The 27,809-nt window shown below is 40.7% G+C and overlaps 1 protein-coding gene across 1 annotated transcript; it reads left to right on the forward strand.

Moving 5' to 3' along the window:
- The first annotated feature begins 1,400 nt into the window (after positions 1-1,400).
- On the forward strand, positions 1,401-24,578 carry FGFR4 (fibroblast growth factor receptor 4). Its single transcript, XM_082254609.1, has 17 exons — positions 1,401-1,563; positions 3,233-3,484; positions 4,290-4,382; positions 4,895-5,061; positions 6,625-6,748; positions 9,910-10,100; positions 10,216-10,354; positions 12,651-12,844; positions 13,773-13,918; positions 14,009-14,130; positions 14,244-14,354; positions 14,471-14,661; positions 19,972-20,094; positions 20,219-20,289; positions 22,313-22,450; positions 23,339-23,444; positions 23,587-24,578. The coding sequence occupies exons 1-17, from the start codon at positions 1,467-1,469 to the stop codon at positions 23,746-23,748; spliced, it is 2,427 nt and encodes an 808-aa protein (XP_082110735.1). The 5' UTR covers positions 1,401-1,466; the 3' UTR covers positions 23,749-24,578.
- The last annotated feature ends 3,231 nt before the right edge of the window (positions 24,579-27,809 follow it).

Here is a 27,809-nt window from a genome sequence, read left to right on the forward strand (position 1 = left end):
CATTGATATCCCTTGGAATGCACTGATGGGTGGGGATTATACCATGTGTATTTCTTTATCCCTTTCTTTTTTTTCTGATTAATGAGAGCTGATATGCAAGCTGGACCCGATGTATTAGTATCCAGTTGTAGTATGGCACTAAAGCATGGTCTGCTGTGTTTATAGAAGTGACATCAAATCTACATTCGTACAACGAAGTCCCAAAAGTTTCACTTGGCGTGATAACGTTTTGGTTTTAAAATTGTAATCAAATAATAATTATATATATATATATATATATATATATATATATATATATAAATATATATATTTTTTTTTAATGATTATTTTCAATGTTGTATTTAATCACAATTTGATATCTTCCATTTTTATTTTGGTAGATGTCAAGGGAATGTATTACAGTCAAAGTTAAAATAACCAGTCTCTTAAAGTGAAGCTGCCCCACACATGTATTAAATAGTCAAACTGGTTTTAGTTTAGTTTTAATCTGCTCATACCGGTAGTTGGCCAATGATTATATATATATATATATATATATATATATATATATATATATATATATATATATATATATATATATATATATATATATATATAAACTTGCTGTTGTCTATTTCATGATCCAGGTGTTTGGTAAGGGTGCCTAAAACCCAGATTTGAAATGGCCATGAATAGAGAACAGACTGCTTGAGGCACAGTTAAGCAACCAGACTTGCCTATGTATGGGGTTGATTTACTAAAACGAAAGAGTGTAAAATCTGGTGCAGCTGTACCTGGCAGCCAATCAGCTTCTAATTTTGGCTTGTTCAGTTAGGCTTTAATGATCAAATCTGGAAGCTGATTGGTTTCTATGCAGAGCTACACCAGATTTGTCACTCTCCAGTTTTAGTAAATAAACCCCTATGTGTAGCTTCTGGTCATGTTAATACAATCCCTAGGGCTTGTTTTGATACCATGGTGTACAGTAGTTTTTTGAATTGACCCATTAACAGCCAATCGGAGCAGTGTTTATCAGTATGGTTAATGTAATCTTGTTTGTGGTTGGTTGCCCTGGGTTTTTTTTTTTTTTTTTGCTCATTTTGTTGCATATTCTACACTGATTAACAGAAAACATGACATAAAGCGTAAATGTTCCCATTGGACATAATTTTGATAGCACATGGTTCTGAAGTCTTATTTTTAAATACATAGCTTCAGATCTCTTTTCATTGATCAAGAAGTATCAAAAAATTGGTGTAAATTAGTAATCATTCCCTGCTGTACAAATCGCCACATTTGTCAAATGTGAAATTGCTGGTCTATGTATTGGCATTTGTGTGTGTGTGTGTGTGTGTGTGTGTGTGTGTATATATTATATGATTTACTGTGTATATCTATATTCATAAAAAATGTTTTCTTCTACAGTTAATCAATACTTCAGTGGGCCCATTCTTGCCTTACCTAGACCTGTAAGAAGCCAAGACACCATGCCTAACTTTGCAAGGCTCCTACTCTGCTTTCTGGCTCTTGTCATGTTGACATCATGCAAACCAACCATGTCAGAAGACCAGGCCAGTCATAAAGGTAATTTATAGGAATGGGCACTCTTTAATACAGCTGATGTTATACGTTTTTAGGACTGAAACACACTTTCAGATGCAGTGCTTTCTGGTAACAAATGTTAAAACAATGTGCATTAGCGTGTTGCAGTGCTATTAATTTTGACAACACAACTTCAACATGCCACAATGCACAGTAACGTGCTATCTTGGATTATAGTGCACTGTGTTGCCAAAAATGGTGTACGTTAATTTTTTTGGGACGTTGCACACTCATTCATTTGAATGGGCTACATCAATTGAATGCACCAGGACGCCAATGTCTGAATGTGCCCATGGTGAATTGTGGAAGGTATAGATACACACTAGGGCCAATGAAAAGCTTGGGCAACACTTTACTTATTGCACTTTCCTGTATTTCTTTTTTTCTTTCCTACAACGCAAAAAACCTACCAGTAGGTTATTTTGGCTTTCAACTAGTCTGGTCATTTGGGTGTATGTCTGTGTTTGTGGCTATGATCCCATGAGGTAGATGTATTTTTTTTTTTTTTTCTGCATGAAATGTGTTTATACATTTCTAAAATGAGGATTTGTTGCACTACTGGCTGGAAAATTGCTGTCATTCAAGCCCTAGGTTGTTGAGATGAGTAGCAGTAGGCTGAGAAAATGGAACGGTCAATTGACTGCACACCACTATTAAAAAGTAAAGTCCTTTTGGGGTCAGAAGAAATATAAAAAAAGGAGTCTTTGGATTCCATTTTGCATGTGCCCTGGTTTCCTGGTAAAAGTGGCAATGGGTGAACTGCTGAAGAATGCATGCCATGGAGGGTCTCCTATAAGGTCAAAAGTTTGAGAATTCATGCCATGGAGGGTCTCCTATAAGGTCAAAAGTTGACAGCCAGGTCATACTACAAGTTCACAAAGTTTTCGATTTTGTGGAGGTGAGAAAATTCTCACCCTTCTGGAGTGTGTCTTTCTCACCCCCCAAAAAGCTTTAGAGTTCATCTAATGGTTAAACAAACACGATGTCTTAAGAGAAATTGTGTCTGTATCTGGGAGGTTGAGGTGTTCCATTAACACCTTTCATTTGATGTATAGTGTATATGTTTTTCTAACCTTTTCCTGTGGCAGTATCTCATTTGTCTAAGTTTAGTGGTCTAATGTGGTCGTAGGTTTTAGGTTATAAAAGTTTTCAACTCCCTTTACCAAAGCGAAGGGTACTCTTCGCAACTCATAGAACCATTGACCATCTTCTCCATTGTTCTGGCATATTAGTCTGATGGTAAAAATTTAAATGATTCAAGATAAATAGGATTAGTGTCCCAAACCACTTTAACTTCATAAGTAAATATAACAAAAAATGCTTCTCGTGGTTATTGGGAGACAACCATTTTTCACTGACCACAGGCTTAAAGCCACTATGTTGGCATTTTGAATCCTTATCTTAATACTTTAAACAGTATTGTGTTTTTGTATGGAAAAACTAGGCCTTCGAATGTAATTACAATTCAGAGTGTAACTAATTGAGTAGAAAGTCTTAAATTAATAACATGACTCCGAGACTGTTCGCCTAAAGTTCAAGATAGGTCAGCTAAACATTTGTCAGTGTCTTTTCTTTGCATGCTGATAAGGACTGTGTATTGCTAAATTAAAGTATTGACCCCCCCTGTGTGTACTCTGCTCCCCTCCTGCAGAGCCACATCCTTGGACTGAAGAACATCTCCTGCTTGACCCTGGAAACTCTTTGCGACTCGCTTGTGACACCAACTACAGCAGCAACATTAACTGGTACAGAGAACAAGAGCGCTTGCTGGCAGGAGAAAAAATTCACATACAGGGCTACATCTTAGAGCTCCGAGATGTAACCTATGAAGATTCTGGCCTATATCTTTGTGTGGTTCGTGGTACTGGTCAAATCCTTCGAAGGTTCACCATATCTGTAATTGGTGAGTTTCTATATGAGAGGCCATAGCCTTGTATTTACCTACTTTTATGGGACCCTGAACATAACTTAAATTGTTACTCTACACAGTAACCGTTTTTAATGTTCTCCATGGACCAACATGCTTACTTGTCATTTTAAATGTAAAAGCTAATGTAAACCATGTGTGTTCAATACAAATATAACATTGTGTAGCATCCTGTATAATATGACCAAATTCTTGCAGGGAGTCTGCTGTACATTTTTTTAAATATGTTCTCCCTTATTCTAAGAGCCCATTCAGACTAGCGCGACACGAATTTGGGGGGCGACCTGTGAAGTCGCGTGCACCGCGACTTGCAGAGACTTCACATAATGGAAGTCTATGCAAGTCGCTCCGAGGTCGCCCCAAAGTAGTACAGGATCGTTTTTCTAAGTCGGAGCGACTTGTGTTGCTCCTATTAGAACGGGTCCTGTGCTAATCAATGGACCGCGACCGAGCGCGAATTGTCTGGCTGACAAGTCGCCTGACAAGTCGCGCTAATGTGAATGGGCTCTAAATCTGCTTTGTGTATACCAAAAAAACACTTATTAAAATATTAATCAATACCGTATCAGCAATGACCCTTGATCTTTCTCTTTGTGGTGCTTGCCACCGGCAAGCCAACTAGACCTAATCAATGTTGGAGCAGCTCTAATTTGTGCTAGCATTGTGGTCATAACCTGTAATGTCCCATGTAATTGTGCTTGGGCAATGCTAATATTTGAATCAAAAGTACATTGCCTTTTGGGGATTTAAAAGCCTTCTCACGTCTCTTGCTTGTCTTTAGATTCAATGGCATCTGGAGATGAAGACGATGAGGATGGCCGTAGGGAAGATTTCCAAGGTGATCTAAGTGAGGATCCCGTGTATATCTACCAAGGTGAGTGCTCTCTTGTTCAGATGACTAATTAGAGGTTATAATAACTGTGTTTCCTCACCGAGCAAGGCCATAAACTGTAATCCCAGTACAGAGCAGTCTGGTCCTAGCGTTCTCCACATACCAAAGACCAGACTGTCTGTGATGGCCAGATAGATGAATACATGCTGCTGACCTATGCCCTGGGGTTAGTAGATAAGCTGCCACAGCCTGCCTTTCCAACGTAATCATATTTTAGTGTCCATCAAAAGATGGTCTTTAGCCAGATATTCTTTCACAGCGACTGATGTTCTTCTCTTCCACTTAAAATCTTTTAGATGACATGTTTTAACAGACCTTGTTGCTAGAATTGTCAAATATTCTGGAGATTGTGATTAAACTTTGTATTGTGAGCTTTTTTTTGTTTAATTCTGAAATCCCGCAGTAAAAAGATTTGTTTGTTTACTTCTCATTGGCCTGCAGTAATTCATAATTCCAAAACTGGGTCTATAAGAACTGTACTTTTTGTCTTTTAGCTCCATACTGGACCCATCCTCAGCGAATGGAAAAGAAGCTATATGCCCTGCCTGCTGGAAACACGGTGAAGTTTCGTTGTGCCGCTAGTGGCAGCCCACTTCCAACCATACGATGGCTAAAAAATGGCAGAGAATTTCGTGGAGAGCATCGGATAGGAGGTATTCAGGTAAGTCATTAGTACGTGATGACACTTCGTTAACCACTTAAGGACCAGGCCTATTTCTGACACTTGTTGTTTTCAAGTTAAAATCAGTATTTTTTGCTAGAAAATAACTTCGAACCCCCAAACTATATATATATATATATATATATATATATATATATATATATACTATACTATACTATACTATATTTTTTTTTTTTTTTTGAGCAAAGACTCTGGAGAATAAAATGGCAGTCGTTTCAATAATTTTTGTCACGCGGTATTTGTGCAGCGGTCTTTTAAACACAATTTTTTTGGGAACAATACATTTCACTGCATTCTGCAATCTAGGTGATCTTTAATAACCCTTTCGCTGCCAGGTCCGTACATCATAAGGACCTGACAGCTGGGGGTTTCGCACACTTTCCCCCCGCGGGTGCCTCTGCCATGTATTCTGGGCTCCAAATGCCCATTTGCGAGCCCGGTACCGACACGGCAGGTGGAGGGGAGGGAGGAGAGCGGACACAAATCCGCTCTCATCCCTTTCTTTTTCGTTACCCGGAAAGCAATGTTTTTTTTAATTAAAAAAATAAAACCGTAAAGTTAGCCAAATTTTTTTCTATAATGTGAAAGATAATGTTACGCTGAGTAACTAGATACACAACATGTAATGCTTCAAAACTGTGCACGCTTGTGGAATGGCGACAAATATTAGTACTTAAAAAATCTCCATAGGCGATGCTTTAAACATTTCTACAGGTTACCGGTTTAGAGTTACAGAGGAGGTCTAGAGCTAGAATTATTGCTCTCGCTCTAACGGTCGTGGTGATACCTGATGTGTGGTTTGAATATATGTGGGGCGCAACTTGCGTACGTATGCGCTCGCTTCTGTGCGTGAGTTGGGAGGGACGGGGCGCTTTAAAAAAATTTACAGTTTGCCTTTTTAAAAAAAAAAATAAAATGTTTTTGATCACTTTTTTTTCCTATTACAAGGAATGTAAACTTCCCTTGTGATAAAAATAAGCAGGACAGGTTTTCGTTATTGTGAGATCTGAGGTCAAAAAGACCCCAGATCTCACATCTACACTAAAAAGCATTCTTTTTTTTTTTTTTGATAGGGGAAAAAAAAGGGGCGCTTTAGGGCCGTTGGGAGGAAGCGACGTATGACGTCGCTCCGGTCCTCCATGGCCATAGAGTGGAATGGGGGCCAGCTTGCCCTCAGTCAACTTCCTGCCTAGGACTCCATCAGACCAGATTGTTTTCCCCACTACCGACGGCTCCGGTAAGCGGGGAAAACAACCGGGAGGGGACATCTCCAGCTGCCCATAAAAGTGAATCCGCCACTGGGACCACTTTTATGAGAAAGAGAGGACCGCCCACCCAGTAGAAAAAATACAGGGGTTATGGCAGCTATCTGTTGCCATAACCCAGGCATTTGCTGTCAAAGTACCAACGTATCGCTGCTGCGGGAAGTCCAGAAGTGGTTAAACAGGTTATTTTGGAAAATAAACACCATTATTAGTGGTCTGTTTTTAAAGTAGGTCTTCAATGTGTTATTAAATTATTATTTTTCACTTCCCTTTATAGCTACGACATCAGCACTGGAGTCTTGTCATGGAGAGCGTGGTTCCCTCTGACCGTGGCAACTACACCTGTGTAGTGGAGAACAAGATGGGCAGCATTAGCTACACCTATATACTGGATGTGCTTGGTGAGCATATATGTATTTACATAAGGACCTGACAGCTGGGGGTTTCACACGTTTCCCCCCCCCCCCCCCCCCCACGGGTGCCTCTGCCATGTATTCTGGGCTCCAATTACCCATTTGCGAGCCCCGTACCGACAGGGCAGATGGAGGGGGTAGGAGAGTGGACACACATCCGCTCTCCTCCCTTTCTTTTTCGTTACCTGGAAAGCAACATATGTATTGTCACTTCCAGGTCACCCTGTCGCCTTCCCCTGGCTAGCATAGCTGAGAAGGAATGTATTGCAATGTGATTTGCATTGCAACACATCCAGTGGAGCCCAGAGGAGACATGCAGGATCTTGAGAACCGTATCCCCAAAAAATCATTACACGGGGCACTCTTTCTCCCCTATATGATTTTTGGGGGGGGATTAACCACCTAAGGACAAGGCCTATTTCTGACATTTGTTGTTTACAAGTTAAAATCAGTATTTTATTTTTTTTTTTGAGATATATATATATATATATATATATATATATATCCCCTGTTTTTTAGCAGAGACCCTAGAGAATAAAATGGAGATTGTTGCAATATTTTTTATTACACTGTATTCGCGCAGTGGTCTTACAAACACATTTTTATTTGGGGAAAAAATACACTTTTTTGAATTAAAAAAAATAAGAAATAAGAATTTTTTTCTATAATGTGAAAGATAATGTTACGCAGTGTAGCTAGATGCCCAACATGTCATTCTTCAAAATTGCACACGCTCGTGGCATGGCGACAAACATTGGGTACTTTAAAAATCTCCATAAACGATGCTTTAAAAATTTCTACAGGTTACCAGTTTAAAGTTACAGAGGAGGTCTAGGGCTAGAATTATTGTTCCCAGTCTAACGTTCGTGGCGATACCTCACATGTGTGGTTTGAACACCATTTACATATGTGGGCGCTTCTGCGCGCAAGCTCAGAGGGAATGGGTACTTTATTTATTTATTTATTTATTTTTTTTTTCTATTTTACCTTTTTTTTTTTTTTTTTTTTTTTTTTTTTTTAATCACTTTTTTATTCCTATTACAAGAAATGTTAACATCCCTTGTAATAGAAAAAAGTGGGACACGTCCTCTTTATGTGAGATCTGGGGTCAAAAAGACCTCAGATCTCACATCTACCAAAACAATTTTATTCCAGCAAGAAAAAAAATGGGCCCTTAAATACTGTTGGGAGGAAGCGACGTGTGACGTCGCTCCGATCCTCCAAGGCCATAAGAGTTGAGTGGGGGCCATCTTGTCCTCACTCGACTTCCTGCACAGCACCTAAGAGGACCAGGTCGTTTTCCCCGCTACTGACGGCTCCGGTAGGCTGGGAAAATACCTGGGTTGTGGCAACTATCTGCTGCCATAACACTGGTATTTAATGTCAAAAGTACCGACGTAAAAAATAAACTGTGGTGGCGGTTCGACAGTGGTTAAACAAATAAAGCATGAAAACATTGATTGCAATACACGTTCCATATCACTGTGCACGCCGGAGTGAGAGTAATCCTTTCCGTAACACTAAACTGGTGACCTAATAGAAGGCTTTTGAAGTGTTGCATTTAGAAAATAGGTTTGTCACCTTGTTGGGTATCTTTTTTGGTTGGTGCAACCTTTGGGTCATTTATTGCATTTGTTTGCCCTAAAATTCACTTTAGTGTGGTGGGGTTTTTTTTTTTTTTTTTATTAAAATTTGTGGTGATATTGTTATCCTTAATTCAAACTACCACTATTTTATTCTCTAGGGTGTCTGTTTTCAGAAAATATATTTCTTATATATTTTTATTATTATTATTTATTTTTTTTATTTTTTTTTTAAACTTGTGCAAAAAAAATGGGAAAAACAGGCTCTAGCAGCGAAAAGGTTAAAACTGACTTTAAAGAAATCTGTGCCTAGAGAAATACAGAGGCTATCATTGCTGATCATTGTCAGAAAATGCTAGTCCTTGATCCTAAGGCTTTATTTTCCTTATTACTGACCTGAGACATGCATACAGGCAGCCAAGTCAAAACCTCTTATTCATTCAACTTGTTCTGTGCCAGTGGCTCTGGAAGTATTAAACCATTGGATTAGTATGTGAGCCAACTAAATATCATTTTCAGAATTCGGAGGTTTGCAAAAGGAGGAAAATAAAGTAGATTTAGTAGTCGCTATATATTTTGGTAATCGTAGTAACAGGGGCAATACTACTGTTTTTCTGCAATAAAGCAGTCTCTTGATGAGAACAATTATCACATAGACCAGTGATGGCGCACCTTGGCACCCCAGATGTTTTGGAACTACATTTCCCATGATGCTCGTGTGCTCTGAAGTGTAGTTGAGAATCTTTGGAAATGTAGTGGCAAAACTTGGCACCCCAGATGTCTTGGAACTACATTTCCCTTGATGCTCATGCGCTCTGAAGTGTAGTTGAGCATCATGGGAAATGTAGTGGCAAAACTTGGCACCCCAAATGTCTTGGAACTACATTTCTCATGATGCTCATGCGCTGAGAAGTGTAGTTGAGCATCACGGGAAATGTAGTGGCAAAACTTGGCACCCCAGATGTCTTGGCTCATGCGCTCTGAAGTGTAGTTGAGCATCATGGGAAATGTAGTTCCAAAACATCTGGGGTGCCAAGTTTTGCCATAGACTTAGACTATGACATGTGAGAACCCGGATTCCTAATAATACATATAAATATAGCAATCATACAGGGGTGTTCCTGCTTCTCTCCTCAGACCCTCTGGAACTTCAAAGTCCATAAGACAGCATTTCTGTCCTAAACCTAATGAGGGTCATTATGCGCCCTGTAGCCAGTCTTGCCCTTTCTCTGTTTAGCTACCACAACTGTCTGCAAACTATCTTCCGGGGTAATTGAGATGTTGTCTCCACAGTACATCTTTTATGGCTGTTTGTCATTTTATTCCCCCCTGCAGTGCGCAGCTCCTAATGCTAACATTAGACTTTGTAGGGCATTTCAGAACAAGAATCATGTTACATTACAAGCTCTTTTTAGAAAGTGAACAATTTTCATATCAATTTCACAACACTTAATGTCATTTTAAAATGTGTAACAGCTTAAAAAAAAAAAAAAAAGGTTGGAAAGTAAGATAGGTAAAATCAGATGAAGTCTTTAGGTATTTATATTTTCTTATTTGCTTCTAAAGAACGATCTTCTCACCGGCCAATCCTGCAAGCTGGTCTTCCTGCGAATACCACCGCACGCGTGGGCAGCGACGTGGAGTTCTTGTGCAAGGTGTATAGTGACGCACAGCCGCACATTCAGTGGCTTAAACACATTGAACTGAATGGGAGCCGGTTTGGACCGGATGATGCACCCTATGTACAAGTGCTTAAGGTAATTTTCGGAGCTTCTGTTAACATTGTGTCATCAGTAAGCACTGCATCCTAGTTTATATTGTTGTAGTACTTCTTGCAATGTAATTTTTTTTTTTCTTTTTTTCCTCTTACAGACTGCAGATATTAACACCTCAGAAGTAGAGGTGCTCCATCTGCGAAACATCACAATGGAGGATGCTGGGGAATATACGTGCCTTGCTGGAAATTCCATTGGTCTCTCTTACCAATCAGCCTGGCTCACTGTGTTACCTAGTAAGTGAAATATCTAAGAACCAATTGCAAACATTTAGATTATGTGTGTGTTGGGGATAGGGGGAAGGGGGTTGAATATCAGAGGGAAGAGGCAATATATAAATTTTGTATAATATACTAACTCTCATACTTTTATCTTTCTATCTCTCACTTCCAACCACTTGCAGACCAGCCGCCGCACTTATACTGCGGCAGGTCGGCTCTGTCCCCCAAAACTACGTACCTGTACGTCGCTTTGTGAGACGGCTAGTGGGGGCACGTGCATGCACTGATTGGCCACAGGGGGAGCTGATCAGTGGGTCTGGCGGACGCGATTGTCCGCCGGCCCCCGCGATCACTCCCCGTGGGGACAGAATGGTGGTCTGCCGATGTAAACATGGCAGACCGCAGTTCTGTCAGTGATGTACACAGGAAACACTGGATTTGGGAACACAGGTCTCTGCGTTCATCCAGCAAGTCCATCCCCCACACAGTTAGAAAACACACCCTAGGGACACATTTAACCCTTTGATCGCCCCTGGTGTTAACCCCTTCCCTGCCAGTGTCATTAGTAAAGTAACAATGCATATTTTTAGCACTGATTACTGTAGTAATGTCACTTGTCCCCCCCCAAAAGTGTAAAATGTCAGGTGTCTGATCTGTCCGCCACAATGTCACAGTACCGCTAAACATCACTGATCATCGCCATTACTAGTAAAAAAAAAAAAAATGACCTCTTTCCCTAGTTTGTAGAGGCAATAATTTTTGCGCAAACCAATCAATATACACTTATTGGGATTTTTTTTACCAAAAATATGTAGCAGAATACATATTGGCCTAAAATGAGGAAAAAATTTGATTTTTTTTTTGGGAATGTTTTATAGCCGATAGTAAAAAAAAAATATTATTTTTTCAGAATTGTCGCTCTTTTTTTTGTTTGTAGCACAACAAATAAAAAATCGCACAGGTGATCAAATAACACCAAAAGAAAGCTCCTATTTGTGGAGAAAAAAAGGACATACATTTTTATTTGGGTATAGCGTCGCACAACCGCGCAATTGTCAGTTAAAGTAACGCAGTGCCACATCACAAAAAATGGCCTGGCCATTAAGGGGGTAAAACCTTCCGATCCAGAAGTGGTTAATTTCATCGACCAAATTGAACACTCATTTTAGTCAACTTAAATGGCATTTTAGTCAAGACTATGACTAAAACAAAATTGAAATTTGACGTCAAATATAACACTGGTTATATATTGCAACTGCTAAGTGCCGGTTCACACTAGTACGACTTGTCAGGCGACTTGGTCAGCCTGACAAGTCACACACCATCGCGGTCCATTGTGTAGTACAGGACCCGTTCTAATAGGAGCGACACAAGTCGCTCCGGCTTAGAAAAAGGGTCCTGTACTACTTCGGGGCGACTTGCATAGACATTCATTTTATAAGTCCGTGCAAGTTGCACCGAAGTCACGGTGCACGCGACTTCACAGGTCGCCCCCTAAGTCGGATCGCCATAGTGTGAACCGACACTAACTCAGTCTGTCTGTAATGCATGTTCAAATCTTAATATCATAAATAATAACAAGCCTATTCGATTTTACTCCAGGAGTATGTAATGAGTTTGGAAATTCTAGAGAAATGCTTAAATAATGCATTAAAATTGAACTAAACCTATTCGATTTTGGTCAACTAAAATGTACTGGAGATTTTAGTCAGCTAAAACAATTCAGACGACTAAAATACAACTAAAATGTCAAAAGGCTTATGACTAAAGCTAAATCAATTAACGCTGCTTCCAACTTTCATAATCGGGAAGACCGTAAATTGTAGGGATTTTGTCATGGTTTCTGACTCTTGGGGTAAAGCGGCTGATTCATACAAAATGAGTTAAGTTAAATGAGGGAGCAGATGTCTTTGTTTTATTAATAACTAAATTCTACTGCTTTAAGACTGAATATTCAGATCATGCATATGCCCCATATGGACTGGATCTCTCTAAGGTGTGAATCGTTTGTTTGCTTTATACAGCAAGATACAAATGATACTGGCAACATAAAATGTGTATTAGGGATGATGATAGATATTTATGGCATATGCAGGGAATGAATGACTTCAGTAGTGAATATTTTGAATTGAACATTAGCGTTGATCCACATGCCATTGTAAAAAGTAGAAGTCACATCTGTAAAGGAAGTTTTTACTGTGGATTTGGGATAACCGATTGGATGGGGTCAGAGGGGATGCAAGGTCCATAAAGAAGGTCAAGGTCACAGATGTAACACTGACCCTCTGTCTCTACTTCCTTTCCTCACCAGATGAAGACTTTATAGAGGAGGCCGAGCCAGCAGAGTCCAGATATGTGGATATAATTATCTACACTTCAGGATTTCTAGCCGTGGCCATGGCAGTTGTCATTGTAATTCTATGCCGTATGCAAACGACCCACAGCAAGCAGACCCTCCAACCACCACCTGTTCACAAACTTGCAAAGTTTCCTCTTATACGACAGGTAAGTAATGGTTTATAACAACTGATTAAATTGTATTAGCTGGGCTGTTCAGGAATAGCATATGGCTAATGGGTTATTTAGATTGTATTGAAACCTCCATTTAAAATGTTAAAAATGAATATACACCACTTAAGAAGTATGCTGTGCTAAAGGCGTGTAAATTAGGTAGCTGGCAAATCTTTGTGTATATATTATAATATTTTATTTAATTTATTTTTTTGGGCTCTATATAGTGTTTTTTTTTTTTTTTTTTCTCTTTGGCTGTTTTTGTGAATTTTCAATTGTGTTCTGTGGTATAGTCATAGCAGTAAATCATCCAAAAAAAAATCAGTTTTAGAACAAAGTAACACAACTTTGTTATTGAGACATGATATTGTATTTGTCTCTTGGTGAAAATATCACAAAAAAAGAGACTTTAGGGGGCATGAAGTCTAATGGCTTTAATGTATTTAAAAATTTTTTATATATATTTATACCATATTTTACGGCGTATAAGACGACCCCCCCCCTATTACATGATCTACCGGTAATACTTATACTTAGGTTACCTTGGAGATATTATACTCGGCGTATAAGACATAAGATATAAGATATATATATATACACACACACACACACACACACACACACACACACACACACACACACACACACACACACACACACACACACACACACACACACACACACACACATATATATATACTATATATATAGTGCATTGCGAAAGTATTCGGCCCCCTTGAACTTTTCAACCTTTTGCCACATTTCAGGCTTCAAACATAAAGATATAAAACTGTAATTTCTTTTTGAAGAATCAACAAGTGGGACACAATCATGTTGTGCTTTTAAAAATCCACATGATTTCGTAACATTGTGTAGATTATTGCAAAGTACATTACTAACCAGAGCTATTTTTTTCCTTTAGTTTTCCTTAGAGTCTAGTTCCTCTGGAAAGTCCAGTGCCCCATTGATTCGCATCACCCGGCTTTCTTCTAGTTGTGCTCCCATGCTTCCTGGTGTCATGGAAGTTGAGTTACCTTTGGATGCCAAGTGGGAGTTCCCCAGGGACAGGTTAGAACTGTCATGTGTAGACCCTTTGTGATATGTGTGTACTTTTATACATGATCTGATTTTTTTAAATACTGGCTTTTACTCCATCAGGCTTGTTTTAGGGAAACCTCTGGGAGAAGGCTGCTTTGGTCAAGTTGTGAGAGCTGATGCTTATGGCATTGAAAAGGACCGCCCTGAAAAGCCTGTAACAGTTGCCGTAAAAATGCTTAAAGGTGAGATCACGAAACCGTACTTCTAATTAACTGGCTGTCCTAAAAAAGTAACTAGAAGACAAATGAAGCAAAATTGACACTCTAAATAAGTATGCATTCCCTACTTTCTTTAGATAATGGCAGCGACAAAGACTTGTCTGATCTCATCTCTGAAATGGAACTGATGAAAGTGATTGGAAAACACAAGAACATAATTAACCTTCTGGGCGTCTGCACTCAAGAGGGTAAGCTGTGAATAAAACTGCCACCTGGATTTTGGATATCTGGGGCCTGTAGTGATTGGGGGCTTAGGCCATGTAGGTATTATAAAGAAAACCTTAAAATAACTGTTTTTATACAGGTCCCCTCTTCGTTGTTGTGGAATACGCTTCAAAAGGAAACTTGCGAGAATTCCTTCGTGCTCGTCGCCCTCCAACCCCAGAAGATGGTTTTGACATTACCAAGGTGCCTGAAGAACTGCTGTCTTTCAAGGATCTTGTGTCCTGTGCCTACCAGGTGGCTCGTGGTATGGAATACCTAGAATCCAAAAAGGTAAGAAGCAAGCTAAATGCTTAGATCTGTGAACTGTTACATCCATGCATCCTTGGGAATGTTTATAATCCCTCTCCCCCCTCTTATCAACTGCCCTCTTATGTCTGAATAATTTTAGATCTAAACACCGCCAACTTAAGCTGATAACACTTAATTTTAAGGAAACCGATCATGAGCGAAATATGATTGCTGTCATTTTATTTTTTATTTACTTATTACAGGTACTTTGTACAGCCATCAATTTACGCAGCGCTTTACGTATATAAAAGGCTGGGTTCACATATTTGTGGAGCTGGTTCCTGTGGAAAGTCCAGTGCGGTTTCCATTCAGCGATTCAGGTGCAAATTTGACATTTAAAATCGCACCTGAACTGGACTGAAAAACGCACAGGTCCCTTTTCTCTTTTGTTCATTGACGGACGCAGCTCCTGATCTTCTTGACCTTTGGGTTATACTGCCCCCTACAGGAGTAGGACACTAGGCAGCAAAAGAACTTGACTATACTTATGGGCAGTCCCTGAAGGTATACTCCCCCTCTCTGCTATAGGTACTCCAGTTTTTTTATGCCTAGTTACGAGTAAGGACTTAGTTCCTTGCTGGGATCTCTGGTCCTGGCAATTTTTTTTTTTTTTTTTTTTTTTTTTTTAACCTGGTTTTGTCCTGTGAGATCTACAATCAACTGCTGGACTAGGTGACGGGCTGGATAATCTAGATCCAGTGTTCACCCCAGTCTGGCCAGCGAGCGCCCGCAGACCTCAGTTTGGCCGCGACATAGCCCCACCAGGGGGAGTGGGGGGTGGACGCGGGGACCCTCCCTGGATGGTTGGACCCCTGCATTCCCCTCCTTCCTGTTATACCCCCCTTGAGTCTGATCCTGTGGGTCATCTATTCCCCCAATTCTGTACTGTCCACCTGTACTGGGGTTGTATGGTGGTCTGGCTACCTCTTGGGGCAGGGCGCTATACTGGCGATGGGGGTGGGGGGTATGCTGCGATCGGCTGTGGGGAGGGGGGGCTTTACCTGGTGGGAGGCTCCTGCCACAGCCCCCCTTATTGCTTTGTGTCTGGGTCCATAGGAGTGTCATGGAGCCGCCATTTTGTTGTAGCCTATTTTCTGTATAGGCTGGTGGTCATTTTGCATTAGTCCAGCATTTTAAATTGATTAGCGACCATTCCTGTGGAGCCTTCTGGGTGTCCATTTTAGCTGTGGGAGCCCCTCCTTATCCACCTGGTGCTGACTCCTGAGCTTCTTTTCTTCCTGGACGACACACATGGAGTGCTTTGATCCTAGTGCTGCTGGCTCCTGCCTGGTGGGGCTGTGAGTCTGATGGGGTCTTCTCCCTCTCTCTGCTGCATGATTGGGGGTCGCTCTGTGGCTGGAAACCCGGTGGTGTTAACAGCGCAGTTGGGGTGTCCCTTAGCAGTTTTTTTTTTTTTTGCACTTGTGTGGGGTACACGTATTACTCATGGAGCCCTTGGAGCATGTTTCCCCACCTGACCCCCTCTCAGAGCCTTTCAGGTCCCAACCATCCATTCACGCACTGATGGGAGTCCTGGAGTCCTTTGTATCCCAGGTGGGGGTGGTTTTTGGGCGACGGGCTAGCAAAAAGTGCCCCCCGCCTTCCCCTGCTTCATCTGTCTCCTCAGATTCCGAGTCTGATCTGGTGGCCACAGACAGGGCCCGTCCTGAGTTTGCAGATAGTGAAGATGATTCTTCCACTCCTGTAGCTGCGCAAGAAAAGGCGCTGGTGGACGCACTGATTGTGTCTTTGTATCATTCCGTGGACCTCATTGGTGGAAGACAAGAAGTGGATCCACAAATTGATACGGTCCAGCTACAAGATCAAGCAGAGTCTCCTACTGCTTTGATGGACAATGTGGACATCACTATACGGACTCTGAGGGAGTTCAGCTGGCTTCTGATCTTTCAGAAGTCTGCTCTGGTTCCTTCCACGAAAACTGGACTATCTGGGTCTGACTCTGCTCTAGCCAGTGTTCCTTCCTCTGGACAAACTACAGAAGTTGGGGAGGGGTCCTTGATCGGCAAACCGCTCAGAGTTTGGACACTGGAAGAGTCTAGACTCCCGATCAATGTCCTGGAACTCGTGGCTTATGTCAATCACCAGGGTGGAATAAGAAGTGTTTTGGCAGCTCTGGAGGTAGCCAGCATTCTCCGGTGGGCAGAACGTTTTTGTTCCGGACCTCTCCGCCATACACATTCCAGGGGTGAAAAATTGTCAGGCGGATTATCTGTCGGCAGGCGTTGGACCAAGGGGAGTGGTCCCTTCATCTGGAGGTGCTTCATCAGCTGTGTCTCCGGTGGGGCACCCCCAAGGTGGATCTTTTTGGCGTCTCGGGTCAATAAAAAGGTGCACAGGTGTGTGGCACACTCATCGGACCCACTAGCAGACACCTGGGGTCAGTATCGTCTGATTTCCGCTTTCCTTCCTCTCAACCTTCTGCCGAGACTCTTGCGCAGTATCGAGGCAAAAGGAATTCCGGTCATTCTAGTGGCTCCGGATTGGCCTTGCCGATCTTGGTATGCCAACCTGGTCCGGCTGGTCGCCGATGCTCCTTGGAGGCTACCTCTCAGGGAGGATCTGCTGTCCCAAGGGCCAATCTTCCATCCTGCTTTACAGTTGCTGGCTTTGACGCTTGGCTGTTGAAAGCCAGGTACTGAAGGATAGAGTTTTGTCTGGGTCAGTGATTCCCACACTACTGAAGACTAGGAAGTCTACTGCTACGAAGATATACCATTGTACGTGGAAAGCGTACATTTCGTGGTGTGAGTTGCTTCCTGTTCACCCTAGCTCTTTTTCAGTGACTCGGGTCTTGACTATCCTTCAATGGGGAGTTGAGCAGAAATTGGCTTTGAGTATTATTAAGGGTCAGGTGTTTGCCTTGGTGGTCTTCTTTCAAAGACCCTTGGCCACCCAATCTCTGGTGCGTACTTTTATTCAGGGGGTTTGACATTTCACTCCACCAAAGCGGTCCCCACTACCGCCTTGGGATCTAAACTTGGTGCTTTCAGCTCTACAGAAGTCTTCCTTTGAACATTTTCAAGGAATTCCCCTGCTTACGCTGTCCCAGAAGGTGGCCTTTTTGGTGGCTATCTCCTCTGTGTGCAGGGTGTCGAATTGGCGGCGTTTGTCTTGTTGTTCCCCCTATTTGGTGGTCCACAAAGATAAGGTGGTTCTTCGCCCCCTGTCCGTCGTTCCTTCCAAAGGTGGCCTTTGATTTCCATCTGAATGAGGATAGTGTGTTACCTTTTCTGTGCCCCAGGCCAAAACGTCCTAAGGAAATTGCATTGCATTCCCTGAATGTGGTTTGGGCTATGTGGGTGTACCTGGTAGCTACGGAGTCTTTTAGGAAGTCAGACTATTTTTACTTACGGATGGGCCTTAAAAAGCACCATCCGCTTCTTTTGTGACCTTTATAGATGGGTCAGATAGCCGGTGGCTCAGGCCTATTCGATTAAGGGTCAGGCTCCTCCTTTCCCTGTGAAGGCGCACTCTACACGGGCGCTCAGTGCTTCTTGGGGCTTTCGTCCCAGGAGTCAGTAACGCAGGTGTGCAATGTGGCTACTTGGTCGTCGGTGCACACTTTTTTTATTATTATTATATAGCACCAACAGTTTGCGCAGTGCTTTACAATGTGAGGGAAGACCAATACAGTTCAATACAGGAGGAATTAGAGGGCCCTGCTCCTTAGTTTACAATCTACTTTCACTAAATTTTATAAAATGTATGTGTTGGCATCTGTGGATGCCTCTTTTGGCTGCAAGGTTTTGCAGGCTGCTGTTTAGGGGGCTTGTTCCTATGTTGGGGGTGTAATGTTTTTCAGGTAGGCTCCTGTTACCTGGTTGGCTACGGTTTCACCTTATTTCTTGTGGTTCCCACCCCTCATGTTTGACACTGCTTTGGGACGTCCCAATGGTCAAGAAGATCAGAAGATGTCTGTCAATGAACAAAAGAGAAAGTGGGATTTTTGACTTACCGTAAAATCCATTTCTCTGATCTTTGACGGACACAGTACACACCCCTCTATGGAGTTGTATTACTTCTGGCACTGCTTGTAACAAAACTGAGTACCTATAGCAGAGAGGAGAAGTATCCCTCCTCGGACTGCCCATATGTGTGGTAAAGTTCTTTTTCTGCCTAGTGTCCTACTCCTGTAGGGGGCAGTATAACCCAATGGTCAAGAAGATCAGGAGCTTTGTCTGTCAATGAACATCAGAGAAATTGATTTTACAGTAAGTCAAAAATCCCCTTTTATTAATTTGCAACGCAACCAGCCCACATATATGTGAACTGGCTCCATTGAAAGCCGGACTAGTTCACATGTTATGCGATTTGCATGCAGTTCAAAACTCATCCGATTCCCATATATGTAAACCAAGCCTTATACATTCACATCAGTCCCTGCCCTCAAGCTTGCAATCTAAGGTCCCTAACTCACATTCATACACACTGTACACATACTAAGGACAGCTTAGACAGGAGGCGATTAGCTTACCAACATGTCTTTGGAGTGTGGGAGGAAACCGGAGTATCCAGGGGAAACCCACACAAGCACAGGGATTGCAAACTTTCTTCTGAATGTGCCTTTTTCCTGGCTGTCATGCTGATTCTCTGACATAGATTGATTTTACACATCAAAAACTCTGACTTTACTTGCTGCTCCTTGTTCCAGCTTGGTAACCTAAACTAATCTGTCTTCAGTATTTACAGAGACCGCATTGGCTGACTCTGTTTCTCTCATGACAGGTTTTGCTCATGGGCTTGTATGCATAGGATTTCCACATAGCGATAGTACCACTTATAGGGTATTTGGTTGGGAACTGTCAACACACACACCCTAGTAACACAGAATACATATTAGGAACTGTGGGCAGCCATCTTTGAAGGTGTGTGTGTGTGTATGTATGTATGTGTATATATATGTGTGTGTATGTATGTATGTATGTATGTATGTATGTATGTATATGTGTGTGTATATGTATGTATATATATATATATATATATATATATATATATATATATATATATATATATATATATATATATATATATATATATATATATATATATATATATATATATATATATATATATATATATATATATATATATAATAGTAGATGGATATTCCTTCTTCTTCTTTTTTTTTTTTTTTTTTTTTTTTTTCTCTGCGGTTTAAGATATCAATATTCACATTAGGCTTCCTGAAATAGGCTATTGTGGAAAATACCCAATAAGTGCAATAAAATGATTGTACTGATATATATTACAACTCTTGACTTTGTTCTACAGTGCATACACAGGGACTTGGCAGCCAGAAATGTCCTTGTAGCCGAAGATAACGTTGTGAAGATTGCTGACTTTGGCCTTGCTCGAGGGGTGCATGACATTGACTACTACAAGAAAACCAGCAATGTGAGTTATTAAAACTGCTTTGGGAAAAAAAAAAAATTTCTTAGTCAAAAGTTACTTTGTAGGAGGTTGTCAATTCTGCATTGTAAACCAATCCTTCTTTTTTTTTTTTTTTTCCCCACAACAGGGTCGGCTGCCTGTGAAGTGGATGGCACCAGAAGCGTTGTTCGACAGGGTGTATACACACCAAAGTGACATGTACGTATAAAATATTTTTACTAAGGGAAGGACTTTTTTAAAAGCGGATGCCACTAAACATAACTTAGTCAAAGCAATCCTATACTTTAATGGGAATTTTTTCCTGTACCTGGCCTTCCTGCTAAAATAAGCAGAAGAGGTTTTTGGGGCAGGTACCTTTGCTACAAAAGACTGTATGGGTCCATATTTTTAATGAATCGGGTTACAGTTTTGACAGCTAATTTTTTTTTTTTTTTTTCCTGCCAGAACATTTTAAGTAAACATAGATTAAAACACTGTCTGTATTCAAAGCATGCCCATAATTGACACTACAGCATAATTTGAACTTTGTGACATCACAGAACACTTAGGTTCATGAAACTATTTACTACAAATACAGGGATTAAAAGTTGATCCAGGATTATGACAACAAGGCTGTTCTTTACTCCTTGATCTCTTAATATGGGATGTTTGAACACTGGAGATATTATTGGCTGTTGGAATGCCTCTTTGGGTAACTGATATTTTCAGCTACACTCCAGCCACATTTAAAATTATAAATCGGTGATGTGGATGCTTTCTGTTAATATAAGAATATAATTTACTGTACATGATACAGACAGGTGTTTTTTTTATTTATTTTTTAAACGTTTAAAATTCTAAGGCTACATTCACACCTGAGCGTAGCGTTTTCGCACGTTTTTTACAGTGATTTTTACCGCAATTTTTTGTGCAGGCGTTTTTTTAGATTGAATAGAGATCAATGGAAAATGCCTGTAATCTGCCCAAAAAGAAGCTCATGTACTTTTTTGAGCGTTGGGCGTTTTGCTCACAGCGTCAAAACGCTCAGATGTGAACAGGGGCCATTGAAATGAATAGGATTTGTCTTGTTGGGCGTTTTTGAGAGCTGATCCTAGAGCAGAAAAACTCCCCAAAAACGCCTACATGTGAACGGAGCCTAAAATAATAATTTGTTAAACAATTCCTTCTCTTGCTCCCTACCTCCAATTTTTTTTTTTTTTTTTTTCTCTCTGCTCTTGTACATTTTCTCAGGCTTTCTTGTAAAGTAGATTGTCTGTCTGTTTTACCCTCTATACACTGTGCCATAAGATATAGATACAGTTTAAAATGAACAGTTTGGTATTTTGTTTACTGGTTAAATTGGCCAAACGATTTGTAATCTTGTATAGCCATTGTAAAATACTCTGCCCTACTACACAACGAAGAAGGTGACCCATTTCTATTTGCCTGGAGAGCCAACTTAACCTTAGTATGAGCCTTTCTTCTGATTCACATACTACCTCCCCCCCCCCCCCCCCTTTAAAAAAAAAAAAACATAAATCCCAAAACAACCTATATTGGAGAAAATGCTCAAAAGTTCCTTTGTGCGGATGACCTAAAGGTCATGTGATCTGTGCTGTACGCTTTGATATGTTGCATGGACTGGAACCAAACTGTAGAAGCAGGTAGCCTTTCTGTTCTATATCTCTAGGTTTGATTTACTAAAACTTGAGAGTGCAAAATCTAGTGCAGCTGTACATAGAAACCAATCAACTTCCAGCTTAATTGAACAAGCTGAAGTTGGAAGCTGATTGGCTACTATGTACTTTAGTAAATGAACCCCTTGGTGTCCCAGTGAGTGTCGGTTCACACTAGGGCGACACGACTTCGGGCGACTAATGCTGTCACCCGTGCACTGCGACTTTGGCGCGGCTTGCAACGACTTCACATAATAAAAGTCAATGCAAGTCGCTCCGATGTCGCCCCGAAGTAGTGCAGGAACCTTTTTCTAAGTCGGAGCGACTGGAGTCGCTCCTATTAGAGCGGTTCCAATTGCACAGCACGGTCCGCTACTTGTCAGGCGACCAAGTCGTCTGACAAGTCAAAAGTGTGAACCGACACTAAGATTATTATTATTGTTATTAATATTATTGCTTTATGGTAGCATTTTGGTAAGGTCTGCTTTTGAAAGTGTGTCACTATTAGGATTTACGTATTTTGCAGTGGTGTTACAAGTATAATAATCTATATTTTCTTTCCACAGTTGGTCCTTTGGGGTGTTGACCTGGGAGATATTTACCCTTGGCGGATCTCCCTATCCCGGCATTCCAGTGGAAGAATTATTTAAATTGCTTCGAGAAGGACATCGAATGGACAAGCCATCAAATTGTACTCATGAGCTGTGAGTATTTGCCCAGTAAACATTCCAGGATTGGAAAATGGCTACTAATATTACCTGTTTATTAATGCTGTTAAAATTAGCAAATGTAAGATGTCACAGTTGATGCAGTCAGATTAGAACCATGATTTAATTTTGTATGTCCAGGGCTAACTTTTTTTGAGAGTCCTTTTATGACCTTAAGGGTTCATTCACACTAGTGCGACTTGTCAGGCGACTTGGTCGCCTGACAAGTTGCGGTGGGTCGCTCGCCATTGAATAGTACATGACCCGTTATAATAGGAGCGACACAAGTCGCTCCGACTTAGAAAAAGGGTCCTGTACTACTTTGGGGTGACCTGGAGGCGACTTGCATTGACTTCAATTATAGGAAGTCCGTGCAAGTCGCGCCGAGGTCGCGGTGCCCCACAAAATCCTGTCGCGGCAGTGTGAATGGGCTGTTAATGAAAAATGACACTACTCCCTTTTACACCCATCCCCCTTCTTAGCCATTCTATGTTAAAACTGGACATTTCTAGTTCAGCTGGGCAAAGCTGTTTATCAGGGAGTGTCTGAGCTTACCAAAAAATTGAGTGAAAATGGAAAAAACAGAACATGGACTTAAAAATAGAAATATATCCTCTACAGAATTCAAAGGTTTATTTATTTATTTATTTATTTTTTCCCTCATTTTGTAGTAAATTACTAAAAAAAAAAAAAATCAGTTAGAATATTAACTAATCTGATTTGTAGTTTATAAATCCTATGCTTTTTGTTAGCCTGTCTTTTTTCTGGCTGATATATACAGCAGGACCCGTATAATACCATCTGATGTGGGTGAGGAGTATAGGGGGAATGAATGATGGCAGTAGATCTAATTGCATCCTGCTAAAACCATGCAATTTATTATAGGTACATGCTGATGAGGGAATGCTGGCACGCTGTACCGTCCCAGAGACCGACATTCAAACAATTGGTGGAACACCTAGACAGGATCCTTACTGCTGTATCAGAGGAGGTAATTGTTTTTATTTATTATCATTGTTCCTAGTGTGTGTGTGTGTGTGTGTGTGTGTGTGTGTGTTTTTTTTATCTATAACTAGGATCTGTCTAGATCATCCATTAATGACCCGTTTTTTTTTTTTTTTTTAACTTTTCAGTACCTGGACCTATCTATGCCATTTGAACAGTATTCGCCCTCCTGTGAAGACACCGCAAGCACATGTTCCTCCTCTGATGACTCTGTCTTTACAAATGATCCTGTAGAGGAACCATCCTGTGTCTTCAATTATCATAATGTTCATAGTCACATGGGGACCTGAAAAAAATAGACTGTAAATGGGGGAGTATGGACTTCACAAAACAGCGTCTCCCCCTGTATCAGCTACTTAATTTATTAAGGGACACCACCAATGTCTAGTTCTATAGACTCTGGTGAAACACTGTGCTGCTTTTCTGTTCTGCCTGGGAGGAAAAAAAGAAAATGGTGCTGGAGTCAAGCTACCAGTCTGACGGATATAAAGCACTGTGAACCCCTGACTGGTTCTGTCAAGCCATGTCAGGAATATTTTCTATATCCCCATGTTGTGGATGTGAAGGACTATAGCTAGCAGGGATGGACTTCCCGGGCCGGTTCCAAGAAATCTAAAAGCCAGACAGGGTAGCACTGTGATGCTTGAATCCCTGCACGGAGAGGAACTGCGTTTACCTACTTCTTTAGACTTTTTGCATTTGTAAAGCCAATCTGCAATCTGGTCTTACAAGTGGCCCTAAAGTGCCTAAAATTGTTATTATATAAAGCCTGTAAATATTTTCTAATAGAACTATTTATGTCCTGTTTGCTCAGAAGCATATTTGTAGGTCATTCTAAATGTTTTATAAAGGAGAAGACGTCTTTTATAAATGTTTTACACAGTCTCTCTTAGCAGCCATATAATTTATCATTTTTTTTTTTTTTTAATATATGATACTTTTTGGACTCTGAAAAATCCCTACAATTTGTTGATTTGATAAATGCTTTTATACATTATAGATATATTTAAAACAGAATATGCTCTTTTGCAATTTACCAAAAGTTTCACAATTTTGTGTCAATTTTATTTTATATATTGTTAAAAAGTTACTTTTAATATAAAGATCTAAATTATATCAATTTTTGTTTTTCTTATTGGAACTTTATTTGAGTTTATCTTTACATTGCATGGAAGGCTGTATGGATCCACAAAAGGATAGGTGTAGTATGTTCACTGCTTGTGACCACATTATATTACAAATTAAATCTGATTGGCAAGTATGAAGAGTGCATGTTCAGGGCTCAAACATGAAAAAGGACTGTACCAAACACAAATCCATAAAGTGTCACTAAATGCAAAACCAACCTCGCTTTTTAGTCTTGGAGAGGGATTCATTTTTGCTCTCTGTGCCCTCGTTACAGAGATTAGTCCGATCTATTTCTCCTAATTACCAATATCAAAAGGGAAAAAAAATCTTAATTGTGGGTTCACACAAGAACTGTAATGGAAAGGAAACCTTCCAATGGGGACGCTAGTTCTGGTGCCATACATCCCAGGATTCCCTTTCACTTCCTGTTTTGTTATGCGATAGGAAGTGAGGGGAAATCTCCCCAATGAGACAAAGGTGACAAAAAAACTGACAGATTCTAACCCTTCCCATACTATATCCAAAATGAAGAAAAATGTTGCCTTTAGTGACTCTAACTTTTCTTTTTCGCACTTCCAACATGAATGTGAGCACTTTCCATTGTAGCTAGGTACGTGATTTTCAAAAAGTTACTAGTTGCTCACAGTAGAATGGTCTGAGAACCTTCATAATGGGCATTGATATTTTTAGCCACAGCTACCAGTCAAATTCATTGCCTATTTCCCAAATTCAGGTTTGAAAGTGGAAGAGAGTCTGTTTGCTATGGCAACAACCGTGCTGCTAAATCAAACCCTATTTAGTTAGCCCGTGGCAAATTCACTTTACAGTATCCATAGAGTTTGGCTTTTTCAGCAAAGCCATGCAAAAAAGCAATGATGTACAAAGGGCATTAAAACATTGCTTGTTTATACCTTATTGCAACCAATCAGAGTTCTATTTACTGAAGATGGAATTCTGATTGGCTGTGTGTGTGTGTTTTTTTTTTTTTTTTTTTTTTTTTTTTTTTTTTTTAGGGATCCGGTCAGTGCAGGGTTACTTTTTTAAGAGCATCCTTTTAAAGGAGCAGGGACAATACTTATCTTTTCAATGGCCTGTTTGTTGAAACGCCACATCTTCGCTGCTCTCAAGCCATCTTTGCCCAGTCTTCTTCCAGGTTTGGCATCTGTGGCCATCTTGATGGGCTGTTCCGTAATGATGATGACCTAAAGCTGGCCACACAGATTCCTCCATCTGTGCTCTGCAGTGATTTTGATAATTTTTTTTTAGTTTTTATTTATTTTTTTTTGTTGAAGGATACCAGGCAGGGGTGGTGGCATTGAAGGATACCAGGCAGGGGTGGTGGCATGGCATGTTCACCCAGAGAAGAGATTTAAGCCAGTTTATCAGGAACCAACCACCCTATTTAAGGATAAGTCTACCCTAAAACTAAAATCCCTGCATCTATAGATCTCCACAATCTAACACTAACCTATCTAGCCCTGTAATGAAGAAATCAGTAAACTTACCTTTTTAAAAGCCAATCTGACCCCATCCCACGCTGAGCTGTAAGCCCCACTTTCGCTGTGGAGGCGGATGCAGAAGACACAGCTGGCAACGGAAGCCGCATAGTAAGTCCACAGGTGACGTCGCATCCCAATTATTTCATAGCCGTTTTTGGCCGTGTCCTCTGCTTCAGCCGCTGGAGACCAGATTGGCTTCAAAAAAGGTAAGTCTACTAGTTTCTTTACAGGGCTAGATAGGTTAGTGTTAGAAAGTGGAGATCTATAGATGCGGGGATTTTAGTTTTTTAGGGTGGACTTATCCTTTAAGCTTTGACAGTAAACCTAGAAGCTGCTTGGTTACTATGCAGAGCTGCATCAGTTTTAGTAAATCTCCCACGGTAGCAAAAATGTTGCCTGCTCGCAATTTTTTTTTTTCTTTCGGAAGTGGGGGTAGTAAATGTCAGCTTCAATGTGCATAGTCAAAAAGAAGGCATAAAGAGTTGGTGAAGATTGATCAGAATGTTTTGGCTCAGAGGTCAACAGAGGGAGATGAACACTGAAGACCTGATTTGAAAAAGCCAGGCTTAGTGATTGATGTATTGTCAGCCATGTGTAGATGGGGGGGCTAGTTACTCGCTGCAGGCCCCTTTTAGCCATTTATAATTCGAACACCGTGAAACTACCTGGCAGAGCAGCCAGTGTCCTGAAGCAACTGTTTTCTCCAGTAAGTATATTGTTCTGTGTCCAGCAGGACAGGCTCAGTAGCCTGGGGTGACTTGCTACACATTATCTAATGCTGCCCCTCCCATGCATCCTAATGAAAGGAGTCTTCCATATACACACACACCTGCTCCCCCCTCTCAAACACACATGCAATTACACTGCGGGGGGATTACAGATTTACCAAACAACAATACTGTGAATATTTAACTAAAACACAGCTGAGCTTTGCCTCCAATTTAGGACAGATTTTGAGATCTTTGTGAGCAATGTCTGCTTTCACAAGGATTTAGGCTACTCGGCCAAAGCATATTTTAAGCCAACGGAGTCCTTTTGTCTTTCCTATAAAGATTGCCCTTACAGTATCAGCCTGCACTAATAAAAGCTTTTGGTGACAAAAGGATCAATTAACAAAAACATAATTATTTTTCCTTACCATGTATTTGCTTTTGGATTAAGGTCCAAAATTTTTCAAATCATTAAAATAGATCAAAACCCGATCAATAAAACCTCAATAAAAAAAAAAAAATCTTTAACATGCTAATGTAATTTCAAAAATCTGTAACATTTCATGGCATCTGTCTGTATTTTACTTTGGGATCAATATGATCATTCTTAAGACTGATTGTGCTAAAAAAAAAAAAAATGTGTGTGCTCCTATCAGCTCAGTGTGCATTTATATTCACTGTGCAGACTATCTAGAGATCAGCTTTATCTCAGGAGAACAATAGGGGCTGACTGGGAGGTTCCAACTTAGCTGATTGATTCCTTCACCCAGAACCATGGGGCATGTGCATGCAGTTGCAGCGTACCCACATATGTCGTCATTTCCCAAAGCAGCCATAATTAGCCAGGACAAGCTGTGATCATTTTCTGTCCACAGGCACCTATAGGCTAATTAAATTAGATTTTTTTTTTTTCCAGTAAGTCTCCATTCACACTGGTACGACTTGTCAGACGACTTGGTCAGCCTGACAAGTCACGCACCGTCGCGTCCCATAGTGTAGTACAGGACCGGTTCT

Source organism: Pelophylax lessonae, assembly GCF_965119305.1.
Source record: "Pelophylax lessonae genome assembly, chromosome: 4".
Lineage (NCBI taxonomy): Eukaryota > Metazoa > Chordata > Amphibia > Anura > Ranidae > Pelophylax > Pelophylax lessonae.

Excerpts from the sequence above, each read along its gene's own strand:
- FGFR4 (XM_082254609.1), top strand. The coding sequence starts at position 1,467 with ATGCCTAACTTTGCAAGGCTCCTACTCTGCTTTCTGGCTCTTGTCATG. Across the intron at positions 20,290-22,312 it reads TATACACACCAAAGTGACAT|TTGGTCCTTTGGGGTGTTGA; the intron begins GTACGTATAAAA and ends TTCTTTCCACAG. Across the intron at positions 23,445-23,586 it reads TTACTGCTGTATCAGAGGAG|TACCTGGACCTATCTATGCC; the intron begins GTAATTGTTTTT and ends TTAACTTTTCAG.